Below are 26017 nucleotides of genomic sequence, written 5' to 3' on the forward strand. Positions count from 1 at the left end.
AAGTAGCCGTTTAAGGATGTGTTCATACTGAGGTAATGCATATACACGGCAATGCTTTTTGAAGATTCACTTAGTGCTCTAAAGCTACATGCCTACTGTGCATACCTTTTATGCTCTTTCCCAATGAGCTTAAGCACCAGATGATCAGTCATTTGGATAGCACTGTTTTTAACAGTTGGGATTGTGCCCAGCATCTCAAGGAGGCAAATATCATTACCTTTTTTTTTTTAGTTTTATCCACGTACGCACCAATTACCAGTAGCAGCAGAGCATGTCTCGATTTTCAGACCTGTCTGAATAACATATGCCGTTGTTGATCTTGCTTTTAACCTAGGTGTCTGGTGAGGCAGGCAGGGGAACAGAAACCATTTCCACGGCAAGACAGCTTAAGAGTGCTGTAAAAACCTGACAGAAAATCAGTCTGAGCTAATCGCTGATCGATCCACTCTCACCGCTGCTGTTTGCCTGAGTTTATATTAAGAACCCAGACCGTTTGGAGGTAATCCTCTTTGTGATAACATAAATTACACAGTGGGGGACCTTGCTTGCTGGGAACCTGGAAACTCTGTGGAGCCCTGACTTAATCATAAACTGCCTGCGGGATACTCGTTTACTAGTTAAGGTTCGAGTCCAGTCTGTCAAGGACCGTCAGTCAGTCAGTCAGTCAGTCAGTCAATTACCTACAAAATGTACTTGTTGCAGTGAATGGAAGAGTGTGACAAAGTGGCTGAGTGGGAACAGGTGTAGGAGTGATGCAGTGCAGTAATTAAACAGACACAGTCTTGCAATTCAGTTTGGAAAGTGTGCTTTATTTTTATCCAGATCTGGTGACCAATAATAATAATCCCCCGGCAATACACAGCAGTGTGTACTGCACGAGGTAGACAATAATGGGCCCGTCCAAGGAACTCTGTTCTCGCTTCTTAGCACTCTCACAGGTCAGGCGGGAGATTTACAACCACGAATCATTGCATTTCTGTCAAGAGGTATAGTAATTTATTTAATAAGTAAATGTTTCATTCTGCATAGGTTATAGAACAATATCATAAGGCTTTTACAACCAAACCCCTTGTTCTGTTTTAGGGACTAATTTGCTTCATTAAAAATATGTTCTTGGCAATGACCTAGAGCTTATTCGCCATTGTGTACTGTTAGCATGACAGCTGATTTGCACTGACTTACTGACTGACTGCCCTTATCTGTGAGACTGACCGTATACACACAGTATGAAGGCTGGTCATGCGCTATATCTACGCGTGAGCTTCGGGGACATTTCTGTAGTGGTTTCTTCCTTCTAGTTGCTTCTCTGTCTGATAAGCTTTGTATGGCTTGAAAGGCAGCAGATGACAGACTTCATGATGAGAATGCAAGTTCTATGATTTATAATAGTGGGATATTTTTTTTTTTTTTTTTTTTTTTTTTTTTTTGCACCCGTTTTCGTCTCGTGGTGACTGTGAATACAACTGATGTGAACTTAATACAGTCGCAACCAGAAAAACTCACAACACTCAAACTCCGGTCTGAGCTGAACTGGGACAAGCCTAATTTACTGTGTGGTTTAGGGGTATTGATCTTTGGATAAGAGGTGTGACGAATCATGTAAATAAAGTTCTGTTTTCACCATGAACTCACTCAGACACCAACGTGATGACCTTCCACATTGCAAGATTTGAATTCAAATCCCAGAGCCATAACAGAAGCAGATGGCTTAAAACCACTGAGCTAGGCACTGCCAGATGACCCAGAACTGTGCAATGCTTGGTGGTGACAGAAAAATCCAGTGTTGTCCTCTGGGATTCCTGATGACAAGAATTGCTTTTAGAAAAGTTGTCGACAGTCGAAACACAACAAATCCACTAAGTAATGAAACACTTTCTTGCAATGTGTAAAAAAAAAGTTTTAAAATAGAGAATAATGGCCTTGTATGTGAACTGATTGGCGTCTCCCTATTTCCTTCAGAGATGGTACAACAATTTAAAAAAAAAAAAAAAGAAGAAGCTGTCCATGCTTTCATTTTTATTGCAGGTGGACGTGTAATTATTACAACTCCTGTGAGGATCTGGGCCAGGCTGTGAGTGGTTATCTGTTTAAGTATTATACTAATTACCCATTCCTGAAGAGGGAGTTGGTGTGTGAAGCCTCAGTAATTGCCACTACAAGGGGTTTATCCAGATTTTGGTCGCATTACAGGCGATCACAGAGGCCCGTTTTGATTTAAAACTCTTAATAATCTTCTAAACGTGACGGGTTTTCTACTAAGTAGTGTTTTGCTTACATATTCACGCTGCGGGGGCTCTCTATATTCTTAAAATACAGTAGGGTTCGCCACCTTCATGCCAAGTGAAAGAATAAAAGATGCATTGATCCTGGTGCCCTGGCCAAATACCATTCGAAACAGAATACAACCCCCACCTCCAACATGCAATGCTTCAAAGATAAGCTACCTCTATTCAATTTCTATTGAAAGGATGCATGGAAATTATTCATGGTGAATAAAGCAAGGGATTTATCTCTTTACAATTGCATTTAATCCTTTTATATTATAGGATCTCTTATCAGTATATTATTTTCTCCCTATGCAATGATGTTTTGTATAAACATGTTTTTTTTTTTCTATTCACTGAAGCCATGACTGACACCTTCCTGTCTCAATTGTGCAAGCGCATGTACAAAGGGAACAAGACCAATAAAAGAATATGAGGAATGTGGTGTAAATTAAGCAATTGTCAAAGATGAAAAAAAAAAACAGCAATTTTATTATAATAATAAAAAAAAGCAATACCATGACAATCCATCCAAGAACCGCATCCATTGAAGGAACACCTTTGTGAAAAGAAAACATTAATGATCCTGTAAATTTGGGCTGAAACTGAAATTTCGAATGTGAATTCTAACTAGTCAATATTTTAAACTTTGCTGCATTCACAATGCTTTCTGCGTTGTCTATACCTCTCCCAAGGCCCAAGGGCACAGACAGAGTAAATAGACAATGATGCTTCCCGCATCAAAGGTCAAATCAATCCGACCAGCACCATAGCAGTGGTATTTCCTGTGGTTTAGGAATATAAAGGCAAACGTCAATCAAAAACGCTCCTCTGTGTCTGGCTGTGTGGGGCTGTTAGATAATCCAAGTGGTGCAGAACACGAGACCCACATGATGACATTGTCAGATGCCTTATCCTGTACCTTCTCCATGATAACACCTAATTACAATTATGAGAAACAATGGTGGGTCTAATTATCTACAGTTCCTGCGGCTGTCCGTGCAGCAGCAGTAACTGAATGTAGTGAAGTTTTTGCAAAGCCGATGTCAACGACTGTTCAGAAGCAACCACTTAACCCCCTGCTGGCTTTGACACAATTGTCTGCGCAGAAGTCATAAAATTTCGACTACGTTGCACTGCATTTTGTATGCGTTAGTGCTGATGACAATGCTTTTCATGAACCTAGCGTGCCGTATCAGAAACGGACGCTTGCGGAAGGAGAATAACATGCTGCACTGGAGGGATTGGAAATTCTGCTTCTAAAGGTTACCATATGTGGACTACTGTCTGTTTTTAGCCCTTTGGGCAAGCGAGCTAGAGCAGCCCCCTGAGATCTGGGGATATTAATGGGGATCTATTTCTAGATTTTTTTTAATTAATGAAGTTATCAGTTTAAAGCTGTTTAGCGAGGAGAGAGAGTAGGAGGGTGAGAATAAAGCAGCAATAATTCTCACTCCACTTAAGGGTTGTTTTCCTTTATGGGTGACTCATCGCAGTGTGTCTTCGGGAAAAAGTGTGGGTGTGTGCTTTTGTCTCTGTAGAAACATTGCCGGTCCGTAATGTACAGTATTTGTAGAGCTGGTGGACCCCCCTTACACCACTCCCACCACATTTAATTGAAAGATCCGGCACATAGCCCTGTATCTGAAATTGAAGACTGCATTTTTGTCCTGTTCTTTTTTTCTTATACTGTTGGCCTTAAATTTTCTAGTTAACATGTATTCTTCTTCTTTGCTTTTAAGTTTGCAGGTCATTACAGTACACAGTGCTGTAATGATGTACAGTGCTGTAACAAAGCATGTATCTCTGTCCAGTTTTAATGGACACAGGAACTGTGCAAGGCTAAAAATCACCACCTAGCTTAGCCTGTTTTTTATAATTTCCACAAAATCATAAGCTACCTAATCGAGTGCCAGTGAGTGCCATTATCACAGAAAGACAGTCTTCTGTATCTAGAGTGTAAACCAATATTATACCCTTCCATGCATTATATGGACTTTCAACAAGTTGGTGCAACAAGTTAGTGCCTGAACCAAGGTTTAAAAGGTTCCTCCATTCCTCAGCGCCAGCCATTAGACCAAATCCTGCTAGGTCCATTAGATACTGCATAATGGTAGTATGTAGTGGTGCTGCATAATAAAATTACAGCTGTTATTTTTCTGCTGCTTTTATTGTGGCAGCAATTAGAGCTCTAGGTTGGAATTTGTTATGTTGCCACTGTTTTGACAGATGGTGCTTAATGGTGCTGTTTTATTTTGTAGTTCCTCCCTGAAGTGATCCAGGTACTGTAGCAAGCAGGATGGGGAAAGTACAATCCAGAATTGGACCATTCAGTCTTCGGTCTGAGAGTCACTTTGATTGCAGCATCTTTTTATTTTTGACAATGTGATTAAACACGTCTCCCAAAGAACTTACTGAGTGCTTTTATACCTTCTGCTCATCAGTTAGTGCAAACACAAAGAAACTGCCTTCAACTACCAATTTTGTTCTCTTATGAAAATTAGTTTGTTGAAACTGAACACCACAGTAATTCTTTCAAAGCTACATTCCTTTCAGTTACAGCCGTTATTTTCAAGTTTAATGCATGCGATCCTGACTTTTGTACAGCTACAAAATAATTCCACTAATTACTGTAATACTGAATTATTTTCCCAGTATTACCGTACTGCTTTTGGAATAACATAGCTGTCCATTTTGTGGTATAGGATGGTGAAACAACTAAATAGATCCTCGATAAATCAAACAACAGTAGTAGATTAGTAAGATTAGATAATCTTATGGGATCATTCAGCATTGTTATTCAAATAATTAATTGCACTGGACCATAGCCTATAGAAATGATTACACCCCTATCTTTCACATCTAAGCATTTTTCCCAATATAATATAGAGAAAGAATCCGTATGTTTCCAGTTTATAGGAATGAGGTGCTTGGGTTTATCCCTGTTCGTTTTATTAAGCTTATCTTACCAGCGCTGAGAAATGTAATGCAACATGTCTAAAGAGGCCACGGAATGGATCTTGTTAAATTGGGACTTAATCCTTGCTTCATTTCCTGAACCAATCTTAATATTACATCTGCAATTTTACATAAATTTTACATTTATGGAAACACATAATAAAGCGATCATTTTGCTTAAGGCCATTGAAGGATTACAAGCAGACACAGTGCAAGACTATAACATTTTAAAGACTTTTCTTTATTGAGCTGTTTGACTTCCTCAGAGCAGCAGTGTCTTAGTTCAAGCCAGTTCTGCAGTAAGCAGCTTTGGCTGTAGTTGGATTGGTACAGACAGTAAAACCCGGTACAACTTATTACAGAGCTTTTTCCCATTGTCTTTTTATTGCAAGCCATGCTTCCTCACATTTCCTTTGCCACAAACCTCCTGTGAATGCATAGCAGTTGCACATCAGTGATGATGAGATTTGGGAATATCTTTACTGCTTCTGACTGAGATAGGTTTAAAAATTGTATTCTGTTAAGTCACAGATCATATTGTGGGAGAATTGTACACTGCATCAGAGCCTAATGCCTACTTCATATTTGTGATTATTGTATAGGAGTATCAGCACAGTCTGTTGAGCTGGAGTATTAATTTTATTTTAGTGGATTTCATGTTCTCTCTAAGTTTTTTAACTATAAAATATTCATACAGTATCCATGGCAGTGTTTGCTATAGAAGGTGGAGTGATGTGGAATGCACTGCAAAAAAACAAAACAAAAAACATTCTACCTCTGCAAAACCCAAACGATAAATATTCAAAGAGAATTTAAATCTGTTACGGTGCATGCCTTTCAAAGTTGCTGCATGCATGATACTCTTATGAAGAATGCGGGCCAACTTTAAATATTAAGTGACAACTAGGGAAGTGCACCAGTAGTTTTATTCTCATCTAAAACTTTGCAATGGAAAATCTCTAACAAAATCACTGTTTCAGGGAGGAAGAAATTACCATTGCACACCCCATACTGGCATTATTACAGAAATAAAGTATTATGCAAATTAAGAAGGTGTCAAGTGTTTATGTCGTGTTTATTTGTAGCAGTAGGCTGTGGGTGGGCTCACAGATTCAAAAAGGACATTTTTACGTCTATGCAGAGTGGAACTTTTAAAGAACAATCTAGTTCATATTTCCGGGAGCATACATGACAAATGATCATCAGAATTATATCTCAGCCTCAGAGCTGCTAGATTGGGTTTAGAATGTGGTGCGGTGCTGCTTTGGATAAGCTTGGTGGAGAACCACAGGGAAAAATCAAAAAGCATAATGCGATTTGGAGCCCTTCTTTGCTTGTAAATACTGACGCATAATGTATTTACAAATTAGATTGGAAGATGTGCTCTGATAGCTGTGACTCTCAGGTCAGACTTACCAGAAAGCCAATTAAATACAGAATTAAAGAAGTTAATATTGGCATTGATGGACCAATTAATAACTACATTCTTAATATCTCCTAATCATCCAAGGCTCTTTCCTGACTCCACTTTGGGGAGATAGAAAGCTTGAAAAAATTATAGGTATGCACATTCACTACAGTCAAATGTATTAGATTTTTCTCAGCCAACACTGTATCTGCACCTGACTTGCCACAAACCTTGGCACAAGTCTGACTGCTCTAAGAGGATGGACATGGAGACTGACCTCAACCCTGAAGCCCTTTTAATATAATCACAATGTTATCAGCTGGACAGTGTTGGAGTTTTTCCAATATTAGTGTGTGAGTGAAATATGCCCTTGCACAATTGCACTGCTTATAGATACAACTTGCTGTAATCCTAACTTGCTGCATCCTATTTCATACTGTATTTTAGTATTATTACTTGCACTTACTGCAGACTACACTGTATGTCAGTATTAATTTTGCATTATAAGCCTGTACCGCTCTGTTACTCCTGTAAGTCGTGTTGAATAAATAATAATAGTACTGATAACAATCCTAATGAAACAGCAAGGCAGGAGCTGACGAAGAGTCTTTCCCTTTGCCCACAGGAGAACTCGGGTCCGGATGGGAATTCGGTTGTAGTCCAGGAGCGCCGGCTGCACATTGCTGTTCACAACGGCTGGGGCTTCGTGGACAAACCCCAGGTGGTGGTGGTGGAACCCGAGGCTGAGGGGGCGAGGGGGAGGACGGGGAGCTTAATCAAGAATCGGGGCTCTCTAACCAGACTTGGGTAATACCACAAATCTCACTGGTACTGAAGCATGTTTCAAGAGGTGATATGAACAGCCACACATTACATTATCAGTAATAATGCAGTTACAGTGAAGCAAAATGCCAGCTCTGCTTCCATATTGAATTCCATTTGTTAACTTGTTAGACAGACTTGAAACATATTATTATTGTATTAGTTTATTACCTTGTATGTGTCTGACATTGCCTTTAGATGATTCTTTGAAAGTTCATATAAAAAATGCATGATTATATTGCATGCTTATTTACCTAGAGTTTCCTAGAAGACATCTAGTGGCGGCAGCATTACTAATGTGTAGTATTTATATTAACAGTTACCTTAACTGTTTTATCAGTGATCTATCATTTAAGTTGAACACATTTGTTTTTATTAACCTACAAGGTAGTTTTATGTTTGAATGTAAGGCTGGTTTGTCAGATTCCTCTTTCTCTATTCCCACTGGCCTCTCCTCTCTCACAGCTCCTCTGCTCAGCATGTGCTGGTCCTAAGAAGCCGTGTGCAGCTGAAGGAGATGGTGAATCACCCTGCCTTTGTCATCACCTTCCAGCTGGAATATGTCTTCTCAGCACCGACGGGCGGGGAAGGCAAGGTGGGAGAAACACTACTGTTAGTTTGATAGCCTGCATATAGAGCTGGCATGCAATAGGTCCCTCAATGTGCGTCTTTGTGCAAGTCACCTTGTTCTTTAGTTACATCCAACTGGGTAGACCCTTATAGAAGTTTCCCAACGTAAAACCATGGCAAAGTGTAATAAAGCATAGAGAAGCATTGCAAAGAGTACAGAGGGTTGGTATATTAATAAACATGGCAAACCAAGCTAAAGTGTGGTAAATGCATAGTGTAACTGTGGTAAAACTGCAAACAAATACTGGGCAATACCATGGTAAACTTTTATTAGGGGAGGCACTGAGTATGGGAAAGTGCTTCTTCATTGGGCTATCATCGGTCAGCAAGAACTAGAAAGTGAAATGCCCTAAATGGCAGTCAGTTATCATAGCCTGCTGTACAGAAAACAAAGGTTTATCTGCAGAAGACAGTGGGCAAGAGGCTTATGTTAGGGGTAGAATGACATGAAGAGAGCCTTAGGAAATCATGTTTTGTACTCCCCCCTTTTACATTGTCAGTCCATTGTACTTGTAATGGATGGCTTTTGAAGGTTCCCACTGAACTTTCATGTGTTGCCTGACAATCACAGCAAAACAAAAAGCTTAAACTTCTCAAATGAGAAGCCCTCAGACTGTTTGTTTAAACTGAGGGGCTAGGGCCTTTGGGTACTTGGACCTCTTTGGATTGAACTGTTATACATTGTTGGTCTGCTGTCATTCATATTTAGATGATTTGCAAAAATCGGAAATGGATAGACCTTTAAAAACCACCGCGGCATGAATGTTTTATTATGTACGTTTCTGAAAAAGCTTCTTTTTATTTCTTGTGAGCGCACTGTGAATGACAGCGTCTGCCAGTATTTGATGAGCACTGAGTTGCATCTCTGACTGATCAAGGTGGATAGGAATGTTTTGGGAAGTGAATAGGTTGACCTAAAAATTACTGGAATATTGATTTTATGACTTCTGCTTTACGTGCATGGTAATGGAGAACTGGCTCTTGATATATGAAAAAAAAAGATAGTTCTGCATATACAGTAATACATATTATACAATTGTCAAATATTGTGATATGTGTTCTGTTGTAACTTTTTAGTTTGAACAGATAGACTTTCCAAAAGTAAATTCTAGTTTCTGCACAGAGCCCCAGTGTTGTCTGTAGCTCTCACAGAGATCATTGTGACAGCTCTCAGAAAGGTGGTGGGTGTCAAACTTGCCTGGAAAAGCCTTTTGTTCTTAGAGTCTTATCAGTACTTTGGGATCTTAAGGTGATATCAGTGTTATAACAGCATTAGACTTTTTGTAAGCTTTCATTTTTTATCTTCTCACCTTTGGGAAGCATTAAAACAAGATAATTATTTTCTGTAGTCTGCTGCTGTTGTTAGTTTTCCTGCAATGTTTCAGAGTTTGCTCATTTACATGCACCCACAGATGGATCATGGTGATATATGAAAGCCCTGTAGATGGTGCTGTTGAACTTGCAATTAAGGCAAAAAAGCTGAATACTGAATATCTAATCTGCTATAGTCCACACGGCTAAAGAGAGAGCATTGAAATGGAGTGTATAAGGGGGGGATTTTAGTGTTCCACAGTTTCAGAAGGTCAGTCAAAATTCTCTGAGAATCTTGGAGAGTCTAATGTTCTAGAATTTTTAGAACAAGCTGTGATTGGTCTCTGGGTCATTTCCCCTCATTTGTCATACCATTACAACATTTTACACATGCCTGAGTTTTCAACATGCATCCATCCAACATGGAGGGTAAGCACACCAAAGCACTACGCCTCAGCACATCAACCTGCTGTTCTCCAGAGCCACAAGCTAAATTCCCCATAGGAGACTTATCCTTGCAATGAGAGTGTCGGGATCTCAGTGAGCAGAGACCTGTGGGGTTGTCTTCCTCACTGATGATGAGAGTGTCTAGTCCCAGGTGGGTATAAAAGCAGAGCTTGGGATAACACGCTCAGCTAGCTTAATGAACTGCAGTGCCTCACGTGATGGGATTACAGCCACCTACAACTGGTGTTGGTTTGTTCTTTGGTTGGATGCCATGAGGACTGAACCTCTGTGTTGCACATTGTTGCTAGTTTCCTCAGGGTTACATAAGGACCTTCTTATTTTATTGTGTTACAAGTTCCCATGTGTTGCTACAACTGTTTATGGAAGGTGTGTGTATTGTTTTAATTATTTTTTTCTTTTTTACATTTCGACCGCTTTTTTAAACTTTTAAATTGCATTCCCTGCCTCAAGATGGCTTCCCATGTACCTGCATGGACCTCTCAGAACTACATTTCCTATCATCCTCCTGCTCACTGGTAAATCCATCTCAGTTACATATGTGAGCAGGAGGATGATGGGAAAGTAGTTCTGAGAAGTCCATGCGGGTACATGGAAAGCCATTTTGAGGCAGGGAATGCAATTTTAAAAGTTAAAAAAGTGATCAAAATGTAAAAAAAAAAAAAAAATTATAAAACAATACATAGACCTTACGTAAACAGTTGTAGCAACACATGAGAACATGTAACACAATCAAATAAAAAGGTCCCTATGTACTCTTTAATACCTCAACTTGACATTTATGTTTTTGTGATGACAAGTTAATTGCTCACCCAGACTATCGGCGTGTTTAAATTGGCTTGTTCCTGCTTTTAACACATCGGTGTATATATTTATCCCAGTGTCCAATTAATTAAAAAACAGGATTATGCAGCAAGGTGCAGAGTGAGATGTACAGCGTACTGCCTTGCTCAGTGAGTCACATTCAAAAGCATGACAGATGAATAAATGTTAGATAGGGAGGATAAATTAAGAACATCAAAGGCTCAAAAATAATGCAAGATACAAAAGCACTGCCTTCATGCACTATTGAAATTAATTTCAATTTTTGTAATACCCTTCCATTTCTTTTAACATAAACTCCAACCGGTTTTGACATAGACCAAGAAAAAGCAACCAAAGAAAAGCAATAAAATATAATCTCCACAGCCTATTGAATTTGCACCAAGTCAGATTAATTACAGCAGGCATCTATTGTACAGTGCTGGTTGAGCCCAATGCGCAGCATCACACACAAGGAGTTTATTCTTCAGCTAGCTTCAGCGTCATCTCTGGAAGCTGTTTGCATGTTAATGAAGCTTTTAACCTAAACTTGAGCCTTATTTCTCTACCAGGGCAAAGTCTTTGTTTGATTATGCCACATCTTAAAAGGTGAGGAGATTAATAGATGCTCCTTCTGAAGCCACTGTTTAGCAGTGAACTAAACCCAGAGTTCGCCCTTTAAAAAGCTATCCCACAGCCCCGAACCCCAGGTTAGCCCCGACCTTCGTCCGCTTTGTGTCATCAAAGCTTTGTTAACACCACTGCAGCCACCTAAAGGTGACCTCATCATCCGTGTGTCTTCAGGCAGGTGGTTGCAATTAGCTTTTTACTTGGTCTGATCCAGATTAATGACTCCAATAATTCTCTTTCAAACCCAGGAGTAAGGAAAAAGCACAAGCAGAACACAGTTTGTAGGTAGATGAAATGGAAAATGAAACTGGGGAAGGGTTTGTTTGTTTTAATTTGCTGTGAGGCTGCCCACTAAGCGTACGTTTTCTTTTTTTTACCCTTGACAGGGGTTCAGTAATTCTAGCAGAGGCATGAATTTTTCTATCATGCATTGTTCTTATTCATTTCATCCTCCTTTTCTGCAGATTTCATTTAGTTGCAAGTAAACTTATTTAGGGGGTGTTGTATCTGATCAGCTTATTGTTCATTTTGCAGTATATTGAAATGGATTGAATTATTTAAAATGTACTGTATTCCCCTATGATTTAAATCCTATAGCCTATGAAATTAATTGTGCCATTGCAGATCTTGTATCATATTGAACACACGCTGTTGCCATTGTGTAAATTGACACCCTATTTTCCAGACCTTTGATAATACCGAAATATGTACCCACCGCCATCTCACCTAACATTTAGACACTGTTACAAAAGTACTTGTCCAATTAAAATGAATGTCAATTCTCCCATTGGCAAGTTTACAAATCTTCCAGATTTTAAGTTTCACCCTGTCAGCATTCACTCTCTCGCGAAACTCAAGATCTGCCGGCTGGGAATCGATTCCTTTTGCACCACTATTCATGAATTATATTCTTACGCAAGGGATGGTTCCTGACAGGGCAGAAAATGTGCTTGGCAGTGGTGGAAGTCAGCATGTTGGGCCATGCTTTTTGAGGGCTCTGTTCAACCCCTTCATCTACCACTCTGCCTAAATTCAGTATTTCACTGCATGTTGGATTTTCTCACTGCCATGAGTGAACACGCATCAAGAGAGCCTGATGGAATCTGGTAACTCTCCCCTAGGATGTAGTTTCTCTGTTTGCTCCAGGAATACAATTTACTCCCTGGGCAGAACTCTGCTGTCTGAATAAAACTAATGTACCACATATAATCCCGGATCTCCTGTATACATGCTGTTGAGGTGCATTGATTCTTCCCAGCTGAGGATTGCAATATAAAACTACAATAAAAAAATAAGAAAACACATTTCTGGCATAACCAATATCGAACCAACAAACTCCAAACTATAAAGAATTAATGTTACAGAAGGGACATTGATCCCGGATTATTAAATCCAGTTTACTTGAACTATTTGGAGAGTAAATTGGTGTGTTTGATATTGCTATCAGCCTGTAACTGCTAATTGGACTGGCTTGCCTTTTCAGGAGTTGTGCGGTCAAATGAACATTCATTGTAATGATTTAGCTAAAGTATGATGGTTCATGCCAAATGTAAGCAGTGTAGTTTACATTTTCTTTAATGATCAAAGCTGTGCATTTCACGGCAGTTATTGATATTTAAAGGGTACATAAGGACCTTTTTATTTTATTGTTACATGTTCCCACGTGTTGCTACAACTGTTTACGTAAGGTGTGTGTTGTTTTTTTTTTTTTTTATTATTGTTTTTTTTTTTTTTGTACATTTTGACCATTTTTTTTAACTTTTAAATTGCATTCCCTGCCTCAAGGTGGCTTCCCATGTACCTGCATGGACCTCTCAGAACTACATTTCCCATCACCCTCCTGCTCACATACGTAACTGAGATGGATTTACCAGTGAGCAGGAGGATTTAAAAAAAAATAAAACAATACACACACCTTACGTAAACAGTTGTAACAACACATGGGAACATGTAACACAATCAAATAAAAAGGTCCTTATGTACCCTTTAAGCTACTATTGACCCTCTGGAATATTAATTTGAATGCTAAAGCCTGGTGACCATTTAACTGTTACTGACAGCTATTGACGTTGCCAAATAGCAACCCTATCATGAAAGGGGGAAACAAATCTGTCTAACATTTAAGTATATGGATCTGCCTGATTGGATCTAAAAATGGCAAATAATTAGTCATGTTTCTTAATTGGAAACTGCAGAGAACTGAAGTGGTAACAGTAACACATATATTACAAGTGATAATTAAGTTAATTGCTTTTTCTCAAATTTATGCAAGCCATTCGCTCACGTCTGCTGCATCTGGGATGACACGTTTTGGTTTCAGGTGTGGCATTTTGCAATTTATATCAACAGTCAGCGTTAGCACTGCATATTTAATTGACCCTGAAAGGACCGCACAGATTTTTCTCTTGAGTATCTCTTCCAGATTGATTTCTGAAACTATTTTAGTGCATTAAGTGAAAGCACCCAAACGCTGAACTAACCTGAAACAGTGACTTTGTTAGATATATTCCATTGTAAATCTTTAACAAAGTCAATGATTCACAGGTGAAGAAATTACTAGTGGTCCATTCTACACTGATTACAAACGATCCACCTTTTAAACACGCTCGTGAGTGCAGAAACTGAAATAAATTATGATTTAAGAACACAAAGGATAATATATGTTTTAAAACTCTCCAGTTTGTTTCTGAACACTCGACCACATTGACACTAACCCTCTGTTACATGTCTACTAAATCTGGAGGTCTGGTTTAACTGCAATTGGATAAATTAGAACTGTCATTTTGAGCCTTTTACACATTTTTATGTTTCTGTTGCTTTGGATGCCACTTGATTCTTCCAGGACTCGCGTTAAGAAATGCATCGGATCTAGAAACTTGATGGGAGCAGGGTTTGACCTTGGGAATTGTGTGGCAAACACAATAAGGCTAAAGCTTTTTATGCTCTTTGTATCAGCCAACAAATGAATGTTTTTATCAAGAAAAATAAATAAAGTTGGCGGTACGCTGGGCCCCAGGGAAGAGATTTATCACTTAAGTAAAGAGCGATTTTATTTTATTAAGACTGTAATAACCAGGGGCAGCGAGTAAAAAAAAAAAAAAAAAACTAAAGCAGTGGCCCAGAGCTGCTTTTGTTAAACCTCAAGCCTCCCTTGGCCAAATATCATGTTTTTAACCTGGGACCTTTTTATAAAAATGTGTTTAGTTGGCTGCAGTATAGTATACCCACACCTTGCTTAATGTAATTGTAGCTAACAAAATAATTCCATACAGACTCTCCATTTTGCACTTCCATGAGCTACATTGGTCTCACAAACGTTTTTAAAAGGTAACACATGTTATAACAAACATGCATTCTCATTTTAAAGCATGGTATCTGGTACACCGTTAGGTTAAAGAAATCTCCGTTTCCAAGCCATGCCTTCCAGGAAATCTATTACTGCTTTCTATGAAGCGTGGCATTCAATATCGCTGTTGATCACGAATATGCAAAGGTACTCTTGTGTGTGAAGTTATTAATTCTCAAAGAAATATTGCATTTCAATGACCTTGTTGGCCTGCAGCTTTCACGAACAAAGACTGCCTGACGCCAGTCAGAATTCCCCAATTTTTGTTAATTTCTTTTTTTAAGTAATCACAATTATAAAATCTAATGGGCTTCAGTGTTAATTTAAAATGTAACATGCTCTCCACTGAACAGCTAAATACCGAAGAGACTTAAATATAGAAATATAGTTTTTTTTCTTTCTCTCATTTAGTTAGAAGACTGGATAAACAAGATTTGGTCCATTAGTTTTTTATACTTCCAGCGCTTGAATGGGATATATATTACAGGATCAGTCTCGTTAACCAGCATTCAGACTAACTGATAATCAATGATGCACAGGTATATCTGAGTAAATTAAGCTAGGGTTGTGTTAAATGCTCAAGCTCTGTGTTTCCCTTTTTTATTTTTTCATTTTTATTTTTGGAAACATTACTTCCTGTAATGCAGTACAGTTTAATATCAGGGGCTGGCCAATTGCATTCAAGACATACTACAGATGCAAAGTTAATCAAGATGTGTTTCTCAAAATCACATGTGGGAATGTTAATCAGATCTAAATCATCATCCACGCAGCGTCCAGGAAACAGTGTAGCACCACCTTGGAGATGAAGCATCCCAGGCACCGAACCACGACAGGTGTTGCTGTACATTAAAAGGGTTAGAGGTCTACAAACAGCTATGTGAAAACCTGGCCAAGGTTATTAACAGTTATTTCCCACAGGGTACAGTAAATACCACCTTGTTCTCCCCAAGTCAGCCCCATGCCTGTTGGAAACAGTCAGTGAGGAGGCCGACTGCTAAATATATTTATTTTAATAAACTGTCTATTCCTAAGCCATGATTAAAGAGAACTGATCAGCATAAACTTGAACACCCAGTGCTTTAAGAAAGATGGAGGCGAGTATATAATAAATGCTTTTATGACTCTGGTCGCTGATTTAATCTAGAGTTGTGCTCTTGTGGCGGCTGATGGACTGTGCGGTTCTGCTGACGGATGGGCGAGCCTCATAACTCCCATCTTGAAAAATATGTATTAAAATAAAGGAAGAAATACTTCCAGGTCACCGTATTGTTGCTTTCCAGGTTGAACGGTCAATAAATCGGCTTCAGGATAGAAAAACTGAGGGCCACAAGGCATGAAGAAAATATACTTGCTTTAGAGTTTGGGTTTAACCTTTGTCAGGCATTGATCTTTATAGGAGGTGATGTCGTGATATCGATAGCAGTGTCTGAGGCCTTGAGGCTTATTAGTAGTGACCATAAAGAAATATTCTGTTACAGCCTGCATACTGCTGTGCTAAATATATGTATAAAGAGAAAAAGTGTGTGCAACGAATGGGAAAGGGCTGCCCACAATCATCTCCCGTTTGACTTTTTTGGTCCTTGTTTTTAGATAACACTTCAGCAGTACTAAGACACGCAGATATGCATTCTGACGAGACGTCCTTATCAATGTCTTCATTTTCTTTCTTTCTGTGTTTTAAAAAATATACCAAACGCCACTCTGAAATGTGTTCAGAGGGGATCCCAGGCAGTTCGCTGTGTCACAGAGGCAGAAACATAAGAACCCCTTAATTCTCTGTGTCTCCTCCCGTTCTCATCCCATGGTTTTCTGTAATTGTGAACAGCCAATAGTTCAGCCTTTCTCTTTTCCTAAATCATTATGTCAGTCTGGGATTGCTGAGTCAAGCTATGGGATCATTGTAATTCTAATATCCTATCCCAAGGCAATAATTAAGATTGGTAACCCATGTGTTGTAGCCGAGTTTTGACTTTTCAACAAGTGTATTGAGAATAAGCAGCAGCCTTGCATTATTTAACCAGGCTACAGGCAAATAGTTTTCTACCCTTTAAATTCCATCAGTACATAAAATGATCTAATTCCATGCTAAATGCTAACCCACCATGCTGGCAGCTGAGTCTGTTTTCAAATATTTGTCATGCATTAGTCAAATTTTACTGTGTGATGAAAAAGTAAAATCCACAAACTCAACATTTTTAAACTTTAAACATAAAGTTGTGACAATTCACAGTTTTTACATGCACCAGTGGAATTACACACACAAAAAAAAAAGTTCTATAAATACCTCCACATTGAGGGTTAGAAGTGAAAGTAAAGAGTCGACTGGCTGTGCAAGCTTCTGTAGTTGTCTAATAACTTGCCTGTGACTGTAATAGAGAATTGAAAAACTGAGTGCACAGTAAATAAGAGAAGAGTTTTGATGTGTTATATAGCTCTTAACCCAAGGGAATAACTTTCCCTTACATTTGCTTTGAGAATGGTCTTCTGCTTTTTTCCCCAGTACATTCTAGCAGTGCTTTTTTACCCTTGTAATTTTCTAGTAGAGCTCACAAGTGTGGTGGTTTATGGGTTAGGGTCAGACATTTATTACCATACTCCCAAAACTCCAGCACTTTCCGAGATTTGAGATCTGTCAGTGTCGGCCTGAGAAGTGTGTCAGCTTTTTATATATTGCAGGTAGGAGGCTGGCAGGGGGCAAAAGAAATTAGGATCCCGTGACAGAGTGAGAGATGGTACATTTTAACATGATAAGCGATAGCTTTTAAATAAATAGCTGAAAGTAGATTTATTCCCCTCTGCTGATTCTACAAGCTCTAAACACTATCCAGAATCCTTTTATTAAACATTGGAGCCATGATGTAGCCACAACTGTCTAGGTTCTATAGGGTTGCAGCTATTAGGAGTTTGATTGTGTAGACAGCTGAAAAGACACCCGCAAGGGCTCCATGGCCACCAGCAAATATTGTCTTCATGGGATTTCTTAAGCTCTGATTCTGTAATCAGGGCAGAGAAGGGTGCTTGCCTTCTCCAACTTTGAAGATTGGCCACAGTGGTTTAAAACCATTATGAGGATCCATAGCAAAATTGAATTTACGATTGCACAAGGCATGTGTCTGAGCAGTAAACATGGTTTCAGGAGCTGTGAATCAAATGCGCAAAATCTGTGGGTCTTTAGGCAAAGCCACTACTAGTTTACTTGTGTACTGTATGTTATTGTAAATAAGAATTTATTTAGAAACAACATTTGTACAATCTATTGTTGGAAGCTTAACTTTCTCCAAAGACTTAAAAAAACAGCTTCTGGTCTGCTTCCTTCCTCTTTCCCAATGTAATAGTCACCCTTGGATTATCTGACACATGTTTTACACTTAGTCTGAAATCTGATTAATGGGTTCATCTCAATCTCCTTCATTGTATAATCAGAAAGTCTGGCTGCAACCATTACCAACATGCAGAGATCCGTACCTTAGCAAAACAAGGAACTTCCTTGTGTAAGTTTGAATATTTTCAAATATCTTTTAATAGGTTTTATTCCAGCGTTTTGTACATATTGCCTTTTGTATGCCTTACAAACTGTTGTAATTTCTTTTAAAAAGCCATACAAATGAATAGCTTTATTACCTTGTCAGCTGTCAAAAATAATTAGTGTTTCATTTAAAGAATTTAAAAGCTATTGATTAAAGTCTTTTCAGTCTGAACTAAAGTATTCAATTTTAGTTTGTGTAAGGATCAATGGGTAGGACAGGTGAACAGGCTTTGTTGTTTTTCAAGGGATGTTTTGATTATTTTTTGTTCATTTTAAAAGGCATCTGTTATCTATTTACTTTGAGTGTACTCAGCTTTAAAGGATATGCTGCGTTTGTAAGTGTAAGACTAGTGCTCTTTATAGAATCTTGCTAATAGAATAGTTCTGAAAAATGACATTGAGCATCAGTATGTGAATTTGCATTTCAACATTAACGTCCACTTTGCCAACACTTAATTCAGTACTCTCAATTAAAAGAGGTTTCTGTGCAGATCAGTGAATTTAAGGATATAGGATGGGGTTCTGCTCCAGAATTTTAAATAGATTTTAGTGTTGTAGTGTATACTTTTTAAAACTAAATCTACATTTTGCTGGCATTTTTATGCTGAATAATAGATAGCAGTCATAAAGCTGTTTGCTTTTTCTCCAATGGCGTATAGGGACAGCTTGCAATATAAATAATAAAAACTGTCAGATATAAATATTTTAAAAACTCCCTTTGACTGTTTAGATTTCTTTGTCTGCAATAGTAAATAATGCGATTCGAAACGTTGGCACATTTATTTTAGCTACCATATCACAGTGAGTTCAAAGCGTGGTCATTTAAAGTGCAATTTGTCTTCTAACAAGACAAGCTCCAGAATAAATCCTTCTAATGTTTTTTTTTTTAAACTGGCTCAAGAAGACTACTAAAACCTGTCATGTTGAATAATCTGGAAAGTGTCCCCTGTATAATAACAGAGGCACGTATTCATTTGTTTATTCCTTTCCTCCAGATGTCCTCCACCTCTTCTCTCTCAAAGACAGCCTACATGCAGTCTGTGCGCTGGGCCGTTTGGAACCCCTTTTTGGAAGCAGGGAATTCTGAAGTCAGCCTGTCATTACAGGGAGGACCCCTGCCAAACCCCAACAATGTTATGGTGTACAAGGCCCCCTCTACTGATATGAGCTCCCCTGAGGTACGTAGGGGCACAAAACTCTATGAAATACAAGTACCCCATGACCACGTGAACGCTTCAGTTCCAAAATCTGTTCCTCTGCATAAGGAATTGACAGTTCCCTAATCTGCTTACTGGTCCGATATGCAAACTCATCATTAGAGACTATAACTATCTGTATGTGAAACTCTTTTTAGTTGAAAGTATTTTTTTTTTTTTTTTTTGCAATTCCCTTTAATTCTGCTACCTTTATCATGCCTCTAATAATTCATATTCACAATTAAATCACCTTCCATTTCTAAATCGGTAGTCATCTTTTTTTATTTGCTTTGAAACTGTCATAACCTTGTTTAATTTATAATTTTGATTATCCTGCAACTTTGGAATAGTTTTACAGATGTGCGCAACACTTGGTGCTCTTATTAAAAGTTTTTTTCGGCAACTCAATTCATCATTTGCATTATTGGAGGGTCTAGGCTGACGTCAAGGTACACAGCACGCTAGTTTTGGAGAGAGAGGTTTGTTCGTGCCTCTGGTAGTACATTTTGACAGCCTGTCACTGACACCCTTGTAAGCCCCCCTGCTACAATCAGCCTCCAACCTGCCACACTGTAAGAACTGAGCACTATTCCTAATCACATAAAGAAAAACTTTGGATCTGTTTATTATAATAAGCATGTGAATGGGTGAGGCAGCTCACTAAGTGCAAGCACATTTACGAACGAGAAGAGGCCACTCAGCCCGTCAGTGCTGGTCTGCTTCCTGCTGGCTGATATCAGAAATATTGAGCAATTATTTTGCTTTAGGGGCATGATTAGGAAACATGTTCCATACTTTCACTACTCTGTCCTAGCTCTGTCTCCACTTGATGTCTTATGGTCTTTGTTTCTGCTCAGCTCCTTTTTCAAGATTTTAGCATCAAACAGCATTGGCTATGGTTACATTTTGTAGCACTGATAACACAAATGGCACAGATATTGAGTGTGTTTGCTTGCCAGATAAATACCAGTCCTTTTTCTGTAGTCCAGTTATTAAAAAAAAATTGTGCAGACTTTATTATTATTCCATTATATTCAATTTGCATGATGCACTCACAGGCATGGTGTATCTCTGTCGTTTCCATGGCAAACTCCCACACACATGCCTACATCCCACATAATTGTTACTAAGGAATGATATATAGCTGTGTGTTTTGAGGGTGCATTAAAGTTGCTTCAGACCTGAAATACAGCGATCTGCAGTTGTTGTTGGAATGCACTGTAGACAACTGCAGCTTCATTGTACTTAGAACGCAGTGCTGTGTAATTACTGGATCTTACAGTGACTTAAGTAATAAAAAGCTAAATGAGGTTCCACTCCAAAAAAAATAAATAATCCGTGGCAAATTTGCTACTTAAAATAAGTAGCATTACTTGCTTTGAAAAGCATTTATTTACTGGACCAATATAAGAGTGTGTTGGTGTGTGCTTCCCCCAGGTGAAGGAGCTTGAGCGCGGCACTCTGAGGGTTCGATTCTCATCCCGCCAGGAGGGACGCCCCCCCAGCCCAGCCCCAGAAAGGAAACCCCCGTCTTCTGCACTTCGTAAGTCTCTCTTACCGGCTACCCTACAGTAGTACTGAAGCATCACTTTCTCAGACTTCGTGTGATGGTAAAATGGGAGGCTTGATGTTCAAGTAGTTAAAGAAAGGGGCTCGTTACCAGGAGGTTCCAGTTCAACCACTGACCCTGAGTAAGTCACTTCACCTCCTTCTGCTCCGTCCTTCAGATTAGACGTAAAACCGAGGTCCTATTGTAAGTGACTCTGCAGCAGCATTTGTGATGCATAGTTCATCCCCAAGTCTCTGTAAGTCACTTTGGATAAATGTGTCTGCTAAATGACTAAATAATAATAATAATAATAATAATAATAATAATAATAATAATAATAATAATTGTCCCAGTTGATGCACATGTCTGTCTAAGTACTTGTTGATTGAGGGCAATACAAGCCTACTTGGGCAGTGCATTGAATTTATTATTTCTGAAAGGGTGTCAAATAAATGCAAATCACGTTGTTATAAATTGTTAAGTCAAAGTTAGAATGGAGACATAAGTGCTGTTCACAACTGTGTGATGTGTAATAAATAGGGAAATGTCAATGGGTGTACGTCAAAACATCCCGAATATTGTTAACAGCCACCTTTAGAGAATAGAAGCAATTTTTTAAATGAAACCGGAGCTAGGGCAATGCAATGTTGTTTCAGACAAAAGATAGAAGCCAGTTGCAAAACACAAAATTGGAAACTGTCTAAATATTCTTCAGCTTTATTTTCTAACTGTGCTATACAAAGCCTTTACAACTGCAAACTCTCAAAAAGGTTTCAGGAGCCATATCTATTGAATTAAACATTAATTACACAGATTCAGTTAAATTAGCATTCACTTTCCAAGCTTTTTGAGTGCCTAGCGAAACAGGTCGGGAAACAGTTTGCCATTAAAAAAACTAACTGAAGAAAAGTGATGCTTAATTTGTGCTTTTGATATATGTATCTGTTGTTTAAGTAACTGCAAGCGGTTAAAAGTTCCTTGCTTTAATGGATGCTCACTGAGAGCATCAGAGAAAATGAATGTTGTACGTGAATGCGTTGAATGGAGCTATCCATTTGTAGTTTAGCCAGTCTTAATGGGTTGTTTTCAGGCTTCCTGCAAATTGCATTAACAAAGCAAAGAAACTACGCAATTAAACTGTGGTGCAACATTCTTACCTTTGAATTGTATACTTTAAAAATAGAACAGGAATCATGAAAACATCAGCCCGAATAGAAGTCCCGCCCCCATCCCGCCCCCCATCCCCAGGATAGCAATATGCAGTAAAACCTGGCTAATTCATTATCAATTAGGTTTTTATGCGTTACGGGCGCCCTTTTTGGCAGAAGATTAGACTCTCTCTGCATCATGTGGGATCAGATTTTCCCATGGTGATTTCCTAACTGAAGTTTAATGTTAAATCACTTGGCTTGAAACCAGGGTTCACTTCCCAGCTGTCTTGATTTGTTTACCTGTTTCCTGAAAAAATAAAAACACAGATCAGATTCTTATTCCAATAGGGTGCATGGCCTTAAATTATCCAGCAGAGGTTTGGTTTAGATCAGAAATGAGATTAGTGAAGCTCATTGACTTCACTTTTGGAGACAGAGGGGCATTTTAAAAATAGAGGTTGAGATAGCTGTAGGAAGGGCATTCCAACGTGTAGTATCTTATACCTTATATCTTATGATAGCAAGCATATGTGCAGCTGTTGATATAGCCAGGTGCCTAAGACATTCAAAGTGATTTCTTGTAATCAACCAGCCTGCGCTCGGCATCTTTCCTGTGTCTGGATTTGAATGAAAGTTTTTCACAAAGACTCTTGGGGGTAGACAAGATAGATTCGAGGAGTAATAGCGTGTCATTGACATTGATTCCACAGACTTCAGTTTGGAATGCACTCTCCACCGCTCAGCCTCTAATGGGTTATGTTGAAGCAGAGTGCTACCGGGTTAGCGATTTCTTCCCTTCCTTTTTTCTACAATCGAATTCAGGTTTTCGCCATCCGGTAGGTGAATAAGTGAACTATTAAAAGGCAATGAAGCTTCTGGGATTTGCATGCTTGTTAAGTTATCAGAGCAGCTTGATTTGCCAAGTGCATTGCTGGAATTGTACAAACTGAGATCTGAGAAAACAATGGCACCTTGAGAAGTCAGACTATAAGAACAACCTGAAATCGAGAAATCATGCATGCTATGAGTTTAGTCTCTCACTGATGAGACACAGACTCCACATTCATTTAACAGTACAATAAAACCTGTTCTTTGGGCACTACATTCGCCTAGAACTGTTTTCATATTGGAAAATTCGTAGAAGAAAAGAATAGAACTCCTTTATTTGAGGCACGTCCATTCAACCCACAGCCTCTTGAACTATGATCACTGGGTGTGCAGAATTACATGCCGGTTTTGATGCAGATAACAGTTGCTAAAGTACTGGCTGAGGTAAGCAGCTGCTTTCATTTGTGTGCCCAGCTCGTTTCGGACATGAGATTTCGAAAGGTTAAACTCAAGGGCTTTCTCGTTCCGCACTCTCTTAGTTCACATACAAATCCATGCATTGAAGAATAATGTGTATTCTTCTGAAAGCACCGCCTTAATATAACATTTCAAATTGAACTGCATTGCTGGTATTCAATCCCTTTTGACTCATAGGGCCCCTACACAGACGTTGCAATATGGAAAGCTATCCCTCAGTATGTGGTTAAAATCAGTCAAATGAAGTCAAATGAAAAAGAGCTTTTCAATTCAAATTCTGGTTCTTAGGTTTTTCTTTGATAGAAAGAAATGAAAATCTGTTTTATCACATTAGTCAGTCACAGCAGGGCAGCAGTGTATGTTACATAGAGAAACATTAAGTCTTGGGGATATTTCAGTGAGCCCCGGGGCCCTGCGGTGAGAGTTACTGCTGTAATATTGTGTATTAACTGCATGATGGAGTCAGTAAAAGGGTAGGGAGATCAGCTGGACTCATCCCAGACAGCACAGGGAATGAGACCAACTACTGATTGGAGTTGGAAGACGCCCACAGACCTCTGAAACTTTGGGAAATACAGAATGAGCTTGAAATACCTTGGCAAAACTGTCTGGCACAGAACACGTCTCACAAAAATGCTTGGCACAGAGAGAGTGTGCTTATTTCCTTTCACATCTGACAAGGGACTATAGGAGCATAACCAGCTATACCCTTATAGTATAGCACCTTTTCTGAGTTTCGTTCTTTTCAGAGGTTCGCTTCAATTGAAAGTGGCTACCACCGACCCCATAGTGAGAAATCCTGTCCCATAGTTTTGATGGATTGAATAAAGATTTGCAAGCTCGTAGTGTTTTTTTGCTCTTAAATAAGAAACTCTGGAACGGTTTCATAATCCATAAAAAAAAAAAAAAAAAAAAAAACATTGAAGCTTTGTGACAAAGGTCCTGATAAATCCTGTGCATTTATTGGAGCTGTTGCCTTGAATCAGTAGTCTCTTGAGGTTTCTATTCAGTTGTTTTCTTCTATAATGTACTGCCGAGACATCGTTGCTTTTCATGAAAAGGGCTGTTTTCCTCTGTGATCCTGGATATGCCGTGACTCTCTGTGTTATTGATCTGTTTAGGTCGGAGTGTCTCCCAGGTCCAGGATTCCCCTCCCAAATCTCCACCTGGCCCTGGTGTAAGTATTTTATTTTTAAATGGACAGAACCAAGGCTTTAAACCCCATTGTCTTACCTGTTTTTAGCATCAGCAAAATTAAAACTCGTTGTTTCTTGTGCTGATGCTATTTCGGTTTTTATGCTGATATTTCAAATACAATGTATTAAATGATTCCTGATGCTTCCTGGTTCTGAATCACTTCCTGTGTTGAGGATCCAATGAGCTAGCTACAAGTAGACCACGTAGACTACAGGTACCAGGAAATGTTTGAATACCCTGAGTTTAATGATGAACCAAAAGATTTAAATCACAATTCAAGGGGGACCAGTGATAATGTTGAAATGTTAATAGTTAATACGCTACTAGATTTGTTTTTTGTTTTTTTAAGGAATTAGTAATCACTCCTTTAAATAATTTGGTTACTGGCTGTGAAAAAAAATCTAATTCCAACATGCAAGCTAGTGTATCATTTGGCTTAAGCCTAAAGTTTTAAAGAGACTGCAAACAAATAAAAATATAAAATATAAAATTAAGCATTGATTTCTGTTCAAAGCAAATTATGTTTGCAAGCATGCAATTGAAATTTTTTTTTTTTTTTGCTTTGTTATTTTATTTTTTGGCAGGAAAAGTCAGATTTAAGATTCTTCTGAATTGTAAACCTTTGTCTGGCAAGGCAAAAGTTACAAGAATGCAAAAGTTGTCGAAGCCTCAAGCAATGATGTAACTTTGATGGCAATTTTTTTTTATCTCAGTGTCTTGCCTACTTGAAATGCAAATGAAATGAAATGGAACGGAACATGTATAGAAAATATCACACAACCCTTGTAATATTGCAGATCAGTGTATCAAAACTTAACAAGCCTTGTATTTTAATGTAATGCTAGACAACGAGAAGGAGATGTGATACCTTTTATTGGACTAACTAAACAGTAATTAAGCGCACGCTTTCAAGACCACAAACGTATCTACTTCAGGTAAAAGTAGGAAAGAGAGATTGACGTTTTTGTAATGTAATGCTATCAACCCAAAACACTGTTCTTAAAATATTTCAATAAAATTCAGCTAGCACTCTATAGATGAAGGCAGACGCGTTACATTTTTAAATAGATCTAAATTCAAGTCAAAAGACGTTCATCTCCGATTTGGATCAGAAGAAACAACAGACTTAGACAACCAGATCACACTGTATTCATACTGAACATACCATTGAATATAACAAAGTACAAAAATGCATTTTCTAAGAATAATATTCCAGCTCTGATAACATGCTTGAGGGTGAGTTTCATACCTAGCTGGGATTTAGAATGAATGCAGCTGAAACGGTCAATATCCCTCAGCATTGTTCACACAAGCACCATACTGAAGGGTTTGCTAGATGCCTCTATGCACAGGTTATCCTTGGGTATGAGATGCACTTCTGACCTTGCTTCTATTGAGGCAAGTGTGTTACCGATCCAGCTACTGGTACTGCATTAAATTAAAAAAAAAAAAAAA

General features: G+C 38.6%; 1 protein-coding gene across 1 annotated transcript in view; it reads left to right on the forward strand.

The window, feature by feature from the left end:
• LOC121328358 (nephrocystin-4-like) overlaps nucleotides 1-26017 on the forward strand; it is a 75341-nt gene that overhangs the window by 24671 nt on the left and 24653 nt on the right. The window contains exons 8-12 of the mRNA XM_041272982.1: nucleotides 7256-7437; nucleotides 7918-8047; nucleotides 19160-19342; nucleotides 20798-20903; nucleotides 24487-24542. Coding sequence (XP_041128916.1) covers nucleotides 7256-7437; nucleotides 7918-8047; nucleotides 19160-19342; nucleotides 20798-20903; nucleotides 24487-24542 — 657 coding nt within the window. The remainder of the gene's footprint in view (nucleotides 1-7255; nucleotides 7438-7917; nucleotides 8048-19159; nucleotides 19343-20797; nucleotides 20904-24486; nucleotides 24543-26017) is intronic.

Source organism: Polyodon spathula, chromosome 16 (assembly GCF_017654505.1).
Source record: "Polyodon spathula isolate WHYD16114869_AA chromosome 16, ASM1765450v1, whole genome shotgun sequence".
NCBI lineage: Eukaryota > Metazoa > Chordata > Actinopteri > Acipenseriformes > Polyodontidae > Polyodon > Polyodon spathula.